The following is a 9,705-nucleotide window of genomic DNA, read 5'->3' as shown; positions in this document are numbered from 1 at the left end:
ACTCAACCCTCTATTAACAGATGGGACCATAATTCATTAAACTGATGAGAACTATATCTGTGTCTTGGTCTGTTTTGAGATATCTATACACCAGTAATCAAGCAATCACAGCAAATTTGGATGGACAAATGAATGGAAAGTCCTGCACAAGGCCAAATTTCTTCTCCCATCTGTACACAGGATTTTTAGGTCTATGGCCACTGTATGTCACCCAAGCATAATAAAACCCGTCTAGTACCTCAACAGTACATTTCCATAATTCGAAGTTTAGACTATTTACAAAAAGTCAATAACTTTTGAGTCTATCTTTATCCTTTTTTACACTACCACAGAAGTAACAGTCTTAAAAAAAAAATTTTTGTTTTGAAGAACTCTTCTTAAAACATAGGTAAAAATTGGTAAAAAAAAACTTCACAAGGTTAAAAATGATCAAGTCTCAGCCTTTCCTTGTAGGTCTCTGACACTTTTACAATTAAAAACACAAGGAAATTCTTCACCATTTCCATTTTTATCCACTTTTTAAAACTGCTTCTGGCCCTCTGGTGGTAGTTACAAGTATCTCCATTAAGGATAAAGATAGACTCAAAAGTTATTGACTTTTTGTAAATAGTCTAAACTTCGAATTATGAAGAAATAAATCCTGAGTTATTACAAAAAAAAGTACATTTCCAGATACAATGAACAACTTTTGAACCTATAAATAGGGCTCACACTTGCGATAATTTGAATCAGTGTAAATTTTTTAGTTTTTAAGCAGACCATGTTATATTGAATCAGCGTTAATCAGGATCTTATCTATCATTCTACAAATATTTAGTAAGTTTTGCAACAGAGTCATGAATCACCCCATACACACTTTTATTCTAATAATTTATCTATAAGAATCCCATTCAAGCACAATGGTATAACTAAACCTAAAATTCAGAAATGTTACTAAAATGTTAGTGGAGACCCAAAACATTTTCAGGGGCTTCCAAATTATATTAATTTAATATCAATTTATGCAAACTTTACATCAATAGGCTATTAAAAGTGCATAAATTTTAATATTTTGTTAATGAAATGTTTTGTCTTGAAAGTAATCTGGCACATGACCAGGAAAATTCCTTCTAGATACAAAACTTAAATGTAGGACATGTCTAGAAAAGAGGACCAGTCATCGTATTCAAAAGTCAGCAATAAACTTCACCCATCAAAAACCAGCTATTGGTGATTTTACTGTGTCTGATTATTAAGTTTTTAAACTTAAAATTGATTGACAAATGACACAAATAAATGGACCAAATAATTATAGTAAAATGTTAATACAAGATCTGTCCCAAAAGTAAGTATACTGATTTTTTATTTCAAAGTATACAAGAGTTACATCAAACTACAAACGATCTGCTTCAAAATATGACGCTTGTGAAGTTCCAAAGATTTTTCCACTGGTCATAGCAGTAGTTGAAGTTGTTTTCTGTAAGAGTGCTTAGTTCCTCAATTATAGCTTTTTTGATGTTTCCACTATCCTGAAATGACGACCTTTCAACTTGATTTTATCTTAGGGAATGGGTAGAAGTCACATGGAGTTAGGTTTGGGCTGTAGGTAGGTTGGAGTGTTGGGATTTTTTTTTGCTAAAAACTCTTGAATTGATAGTGCTGTGTGAACAGGCAAATTATCGTGGTGCAGCATCCAATCTTCTGCAATGTTCCTGTAAACTTGCTTGACCTGTTTTCGAAGCCGTTCCAAGACATCTTTGTAGAAGGCCTGATTAACTGTCTTTGTGCACAATTCCACAGCTATTGAAAAAAAACGACAAGCATCATCTTTACCCTGGATCTGTGTGCCGTCTAAACACAATGTTTCTCGATAGTGGAATCTCCATAAGTTTCGGTTAAATCTGCAAATGTATTGGTTGCAGATTTCTTGAGTTTCATACAAAACTTGATAGTATAACCTTGTTAGAGATTTTTCTCCATTTCAAATATAACTGTATGTTAAAACACTATCTTAACCAATCAACTTGAATCTCTGTGTTAGTCAAACATGCACAAATAATTCTAGACATGCTGCTAAGATATCTAGCATCGTGAAAATACCAATTAATGGTGTGTTAAGCAGTCATTAAATAAAAAATCAGTACACTTACTGTTGGGACAGACCTTGTAGATTAAATAAATAGTTAAATATAATTTTGAACAGAATAAGCAAAACATTTTTAATAAACATTTTATTAGATTACAACGTCAATACATAATTTTCACATTTTCATTCCTTCTAAAATAAGAGAATACGATAATTCAATTTCTATGATACAAGCACTTTCATACTGCACGTCTTATAAGGATGATTTAATTATTTACACGAAATGTTTGAAATCATCGTAGAACGAATACTGTTGTCATATGTACAGATATTGCCATCAAATTAAACGACACTGTTTAACCAGTTAAACATAATTCGGTCGACGGTCGAGACTGTAAACGTAAATGATGGCGATAACAGCAAAATGTATTTAAGTGAGAAGTAATATGGTGAAACTGCTTAATTAAACACAAAAAAAATCCATTCCTTTCTATTGATGATTAATACTTTTTCCTTTGATCTAGGTTTCTTCTTTAAAAGATTTTATTGAAAACAATTCATACTTGTAAATGGATACCAATCATTTTTGTATTTCAAATGTACGCAATTCAAAATTCAATTAGAAACCTTTTTTTCTTGTTTGGGTAGAAAATACTGCAGTTACGTTCATTTAAAATCTGTAATATTTTCATAACTATAATTAAATACTTGTATGTTAGAGTAAGTTGTAGTTACAAATTTTTCTTGTTGTAAATATTTAAAAAATCCAATACAAAAAAATCCATTAGTAAATGAAATGAAGTATGTGAATGTCTCAAGTTCGTCATAAAATATTTTTCTTCTTTCTTATTGGAACAATTCCAGTGTAGAATAAAAGGATATGTTATAAGCTTGCAAAGAAAAAGAAAAAGAATACCACTGGCGATGGTCACCATTAATACACAAAATTTATAATACTGTTGATACTTTTCTTGAAATTTATACTGAAAAAAAATTTAAATACGTAAAATTACTTAAATTTCTGAAAGAAAAAATTTCATTTTATGGTTATTATGCAATATATACAGTCAAACCCTTCAAGTTGGACTTTTTATTTATTTATAGAATGGACAAAGTTCTATTAAATACACATATGGCATCCCACATACGTTTGATACCCTGTACATTCGTATATTGGACAATCTGATATATTGTTGTGATTTGTGGTCATATAGATGAATGTTGTCAAATCAGTTGATATCAGAGAGAGGAGCTATTACATCTTCTCTATATTCTGGACACATTTTTATGGAACCTTGTGTATCCAACTTATAGGAGTTTTACTGTATATTGAAGTAGTTATAGAAAATAAAGATAATTTGTGTTTACAAAGAAAACACAACCAATGCCAAGATTGATTACTATTCTCTCCCAATTTCTTACAAAGTATTTGACATAAAAACAATAGCCTAAATTATATATAGGATAAAATATTATTATTAAGCTATGATTTTTAATTTATAAAAATTGCAAAATTAATCTAGCAGTATTATAAAATATTTAGTATATTAAAATTTATTTTTTTGTGATTACCTTTTCTTATCAGTAAGTTGTGGCTAATGAAATACAAGATTCATCATTAACATCAGAAGATTGTGGCAAAGATTTTTTCAGAAAATTAATTTTGAACTTTTAAAATGAGCCATTCAAATATGTAAAAGCTACAGTCAAAATATAAAATAACCAAAATAGTTCTGTTTGCAAAACATCATTTAGTTTAATTCAATTTTTCTATACTGATCATCTATAAGTAGCCATTTGAAGAATTCAATCAATATTTCAAAAGTTAACAACACTTGACAGTTCAATTAAAAATGTTAAATTTTCAATGCTTCAATAATTACCTTTTTGAAAAATTGTTTATTGCTGCAATTGTAACAGGTTAATGAGTTTAATTCACTGTTTCTAGTTAAGCAATATCTTTATTCTTTACAAAGAAGATGATGATTAAAAGACAAAAAAGACACCTCCACAATAACATGAAAAAATCCCAATAAAAAAAACTATTAGAGTTAACTTGATCCATTTCCTCTAGAATTGTCATCATGGTCAGTTTAATAGACAATTCAGACTTATCATTTCAATTTTAAATAAAAGATATTTGTTTTGGGCTTTGTAAAATTGACTGAAGGAACAATTTATTTTCCAACATTTTTTCACCTATATAAACAATTACATTAATTTTAATAATAATTATTAACATTCACCATTGGGCTGCAATTTTCCAAAATTGTAGTACTATAAATTCCCACTGTCTGACCTTCCTTAATCTCGAGAACAGAGTTAGACAAAATTCGAGACCAGATGCAGGAGGCCCCGATTAACTATACACGAACTTCAGGTTCGCCTGGAAGTCACATTACTTCAATTCAAAAATTTTCTCCCAAACGGAGTTAGATAGATGACTGACAAGACTCCATATTTTTCCTGTTAATAATGTACAGCGGCAAGATACTACTAACGTCATAAGCATATATATTAAATTAAACAAATTAAAAATTGCAGCCTGACAATGTCACAATAAATAATTGCTCATTTAGTATTTTGCCAATTTTCTTATATACAAATCCAAACTGTCACCTCAGGCTATTATCATACTATAATTACTTAGTTTCTAATTAATTCTCCTATAAATAAAAAACTAACACCTTTAAATATCCAAACTTGATTACATCTGTCAAAAGAGTTTTTACAAGTCATCTTAAATAGAAATTAAAAACTAGTTGAATTATTGATCAAATAATAATTCTGTCATTGATAGAAACCAGATTTTAATAAATATTTCTATGTATTAAACTAAAATTAATGATTTAGTAAAGTATCAAAAATTTTAATGACTTAGTTCAAGAATTACTTCAGATAAAATATAAAATCAATAGTTTTCAATACCCTAAATTGTTGCACTGTTTTCGATTACAAGTATTTTCTCAAAAAATGCAATTTGTGTGTGTTTAAAATTGATATGAGTATGTATGTTACCGCTAGAGCTCGAAAGTTGTTAATGTGTACATTAACTAGGGTGACTGTTAAAGTTGCTAAAATTGCTCCATTTCTCAAATTACCTAGGCAATGTGCAGAGTATCTAGGTAATCTGCAAATTACTTACTAGGCACTAGGTAAAGTGAAAATAAGATCTTTGCTGGAACAACAGCAACGTTTCTGTACGCTTAAATTAACATAATGTTCTTTATTTAATTTTCGATATCTAAAGAATCGAGTTAATACAATCAAACAATCAACAAATTAGTTGATAGAATCAATCATCAACCAATTAAAAAACAAAAAATCAAACGGTTTAAAATATTAATACAACTAGGAAATTATTATATGGAATTTCGGGACTTTGAGTATCTATCTGAACCCAGGGGACCGAGACAACTTCAACGATACTCTACTTTTGGACCGGAGACGAAAAATAATAAAGTTATCATACTTTTTCTGGTGATCGCATGATATAATTGTGCAGTTAATGTTACCTATGGTGAGTAAAATGGCGGCTCGTCTCTGATTCCAGCAAAGAGAAGAAAGGAAACAGTGGGGACGCACGTTCTAACCTAACCTAACCTATTCTAATAAATTACCATAATTATTACCAACCAAATTATTAGAATAGGTTAGGTTAGGTTTGAACGTGCGTCCCCACTGTTTCCTTTCTTCTCTTTGCTGGAATCAGAGACGAGCCGCCATTTTACTCACCATAGGTAACATTATCCAATTGTGCTTACTTATTAGTGCAGTCTAAAGATTGGTGACACTTTGAATTTCATAGCAATTGGTTTTTGCGACAAGCACACCTATTTGTGGTACATTTATTTGTGGCAAAGATCTTATTTTCACTTTACCGAGTGTCTAGTAGGTAATGTGCGGATTACCTAGATACTCTGCACATTATCTAGGTAATTTGAGAAATGGAACAATTTTCACAACTTTAACGGATCACCCTAGTTAATCTGCAGATTAGCTAGGTAATGTACACATTAACGACTTTTGAGTTTTAGCAGTAACATATATATTATTCTTTAGAGAAGGAAGAAAGTATATTAAATGTTTATAAATTATTAAAATAATAGACTATATATATATATAGTCTATTATTTTAATAATTTATAAACATTTAATATACTTTCTTCCTTCTCTAAAGAATAATATATATGTTACTGCTAAAACTCAAAAGTCGTTAATGTGTACATTACCTAGCTAATCTGCAGATTAACTAGGGTGATCCGTTAAAGTTGTGAAAATTGTTCCATTTCTCAAATTACCTAGGTAATCCGCACATTACCTACTAGGCACTCGGTAAAGTGAAAATAAGATCTTTGCCACAAATAGGTGCGCTTGTCGCAAAAACCAATTGCCATGAAATTCAAAGTGTCACCAATCTTTAGACTGCACTAGTAAGTAAGCACAGTTGAATAATGTTAACTATGGTGAATAAAATGGCGGCTCGTCTCTGATTCCAGCAAAGAGAAGAAAGGAAACAGTGGGGACGCACGTTCNAACTGCTTAATTAAACACAAAAAAAATCCATTCCTTTCTATTGATGATTAATACTTTTTCCTTTGATCTAGGTTTCTTCTTTAAAAGATTTTATTGAAAACAATTCATACTTGTAAATGGATACCAATCATTTTTGTATTTCAAATGTACGCAATTCAAAATTCAATTAGAAACCTTTTTTTCTTGTTTGGGTAGAAAATACTGCAGTTACGTTCATTTAAAATCTGTAATATTTTCATAACTATAATTAAATACTTGTATGTTAGAGTAAGTTGTAGTTACAAATTTTTCTTGTTGTAAATATTTAAAAAATCCAATACAAAAAAATCCATTAGTAAATGAAATGAAGTATGTGAATGTCTCAAGTTCGTCATAAAATATTTTTCTTCTTTCTTATTGGAACAATTCCAGTGTAGAATAAAAGGATATGTTATAAGCTTGCAAAGAAAAAGAAAAAGAATACCACTGGCGATGGTCACCATTAATACACAAAATTTATAATACTGTTGATACTTTTCTTGAAATTTATACTGAAAAAAAATTTAAATACGTAAAATTACTTAAATTTCTGAAAGAAAAAATTTCATTTTATGGTTATTATGCAATATATACAGTCAAACCCTTCAAGTTGGACTTTTTATTTATTTATAGAATGGACAAAGTTCTATTAAATACACATATGGCATCCCACATACGTTTGATACCCTGTACATTCGTATATTGGACAATCTGATATATTGTTGTGATTTGTGGTCATATAGATGAATGTTGTCAAATCAGTTGATATCAGAGAGAGGAGCTATTACATCTTCTCTATATTCTGGACACATTTTTATGGAACCTTGTGTATCCAACTTATAGGAGTTTTACTGTATATTGAAGTAGTTATAGAAAATAAAGATAATTTGTGTTTACAAAGAAAACACAACCAATGCCAAGATTGATTACTATTCTCTCCCAATTTCTTACAAAGTATTTGACATAAAAACAATAGCCTAAATTATATATAGGATAAAATATTATTATTAAGCTATGATTTTTAATTTATAAAAATTGCAAAATTAATCTAGCAGTATTATAAAATATTTAGTATATTAAAATTTATTTTTTTGTGATTACCTTTTCTTATCAGTAAGTTGTGGCTAATGAAATACAAGATTCATCATTAACATCAGAAGATTGTGGCAAAGATTTTTTCAGAAAATTAATTTTGAACTTTTAAAATGAGCCATTCAAATATGTAAAAGCTACAGTCAAAATATAAAATAACCAAAATAGTTCTGTTTGCAAAACATCATTTAGTTTAATTCAATTTTTCTATACTGATCATCTATAAGTAGCCATTTGAAGAATTCAATCAATATTTCAAAAGTTAACAACACTTGACAGTTCAATTAAAAATGTTAAATTTTCAATGCTTCAATAATTACCTTTTTGAAAAATTGTTTATTGCTGCAATTGTAACAGGTTAATGAGTTTAATTCACTGTTTCTAGTTAAGCAATATCTTTATTCTTTACAAAGAAGATGATGATTAAAAGACAAAAAAGACACCTCCACAATAACATGAAAAAATCCCAATAAAAAAAACTATTAGAGTTAACTTGATCCATTTCCTCTAGAATTGTCATCATGGTCAGTTTAATAGACAATTCAGACTTATCATTTCAATTTTAAATAAAAGATATTTGTTTTGGGCTTTGTAAAATTGACTGAAGGAACAATTTATTTTCCAACATTTTTTCACCTATATAAACAATTACATTAATTTTAATAATAATTATTAACATTCACCATTGGGCTGCAATTTTCCAAAATTGTAGTACTATAAATTCCCACTGTCTGACCTTCCTTAATCTCGAGAACAGAGTTAGACAAAATTCGAGACCAGATGCAGGAGGCCCCGATTAACTATACACGAACTTCAGGTTCGCCTGGAAGTCACATTACTTCAATTCAAAAATTTTCTCCCAAACGGAGTTAGATAGATGACTGACAAGACTCCATATTTTTCCTGTTAATAATGTACAGCGGCAAGATACTACTAACGTCATAAGCATATATATTAAATTAAACAAATTAAAAATTGCAGCCTGACAATGTCACAATAAATAATTGCTCATTTAGTATTTTGCCAATTTTCTTATATACAAATCCAAACTGTCACCTCAGGCTATTATCATACTATAATTACTTAGTTTCTAATTAATTCTCCTATAAATAAAAAACTAACACCTTTAAATATCCAAACTTGATTACATCTGTCAAAAGAGTTTTTACAAGTCATCTTAAATAGAAATTAAAAACTAGTTGAATTATTGATCAAATAATAATTCTGTCATTGATAGAAACCAGATTTTAATAAATATTTCTATGTATTAAACTAAAATTAATGATTTAGTAAAGTATCAAAAATTTTAATGACTTAGTTCAAGAATTACTTCAGATAAAATATAAAATCAATAGTTTTCAATACCCTAAATTGTTGCACTGTTTTCGATTACAAGTATTTTCTCAAAAAATGCAATTTGTGTGTGTTTAAAATTGATATGAGTATGTATGTTACCGCTAGAGCTCGAAAGTTGTTAATGTGTACATTAACTAGGGTGACTGTTAAAGTTGCTAAAATTGCTCCATTTCTCAAATTACCTAGGCAATGTGCAGAGTATCTAGGTAATCTGCAAATTACTTACTAGGCACTAGGTAAAGTGAAAATAAGATCTTTGCTGGAACAACAGCAACGTTTCTGTACGCTTAAATTAACATAATGTTCTTTATTTAATTTTCGATATCTAAAGAATCGAGTTAATACAATCAAACAATCAACAAATTAGTTGATAGAATCAATCATCAACCAATTAAAAAACAAAAAATCAAACGGTTTAAAATATTAATACAACTAGGAAATTATTATATGGAATTTCGGGACTTTGAGTATCTATCTGAACCCAGGGGACCGAGACAACTTCAACGATACTCTACTTTTGGACCGGAGACGAAAAATAATAAAGTTATCATACTTTTTCTGGTGATCGCATGATATAATTGTGCAGTTAATGTTACCTATGGTGAGTAAAATGGCGGCTCGTCTCTGATTCCAGCAAA

At 29.2% G+C, this 9,705-nt stretch overlaps 1 protein-coding gene across 1 annotated transcript in view; it reads right to left on the bottom strand.

Annotated features, from left to right (window-relative positions):
• Positions 1 to 6,595: 6,595 nt before the first annotated feature.
• Positions 6,596 to 9,705, bottom strand: part of LOC111621359 (probable serine/threonine-protein kinase dyrk1) — a 19,245-nt gene continuing 16,135 nt past the window's right edge. Inside the window, exon 5 of the mRNA XM_023363470.1 lies at positions 6,596 to 7,131. Coding sequence (XP_023219238.1) covers positions 7,127 to 7,131 — 5 coding nt within the window. The 3' untranslated portion in view covers positions 6,596 to 7,126. The remainder of the gene's footprint in view (positions 7,132 to 9,705) is intronic.

Source organism: Centruroides sculpturatus, unplaced genomic scaffold (assembly GCF_000671375.1).
Source record: "Centruroides sculpturatus isolate CEXI.00-Female unplaced genomic scaffold, Cexi_2.0 scaffold275, whole genome shotgun sequence".
Classification (NCBI taxonomy): Eukaryota; Metazoa; Arthropoda; class Arachnida; order Scorpiones; family Buthidae; genus Centruroides; species Centruroides sculpturatus.
The sequence above is the reverse complement of the archived record's forward strand: the minus strand, read 5'-3'. Positions and strand labels throughout refer to the sequence as shown.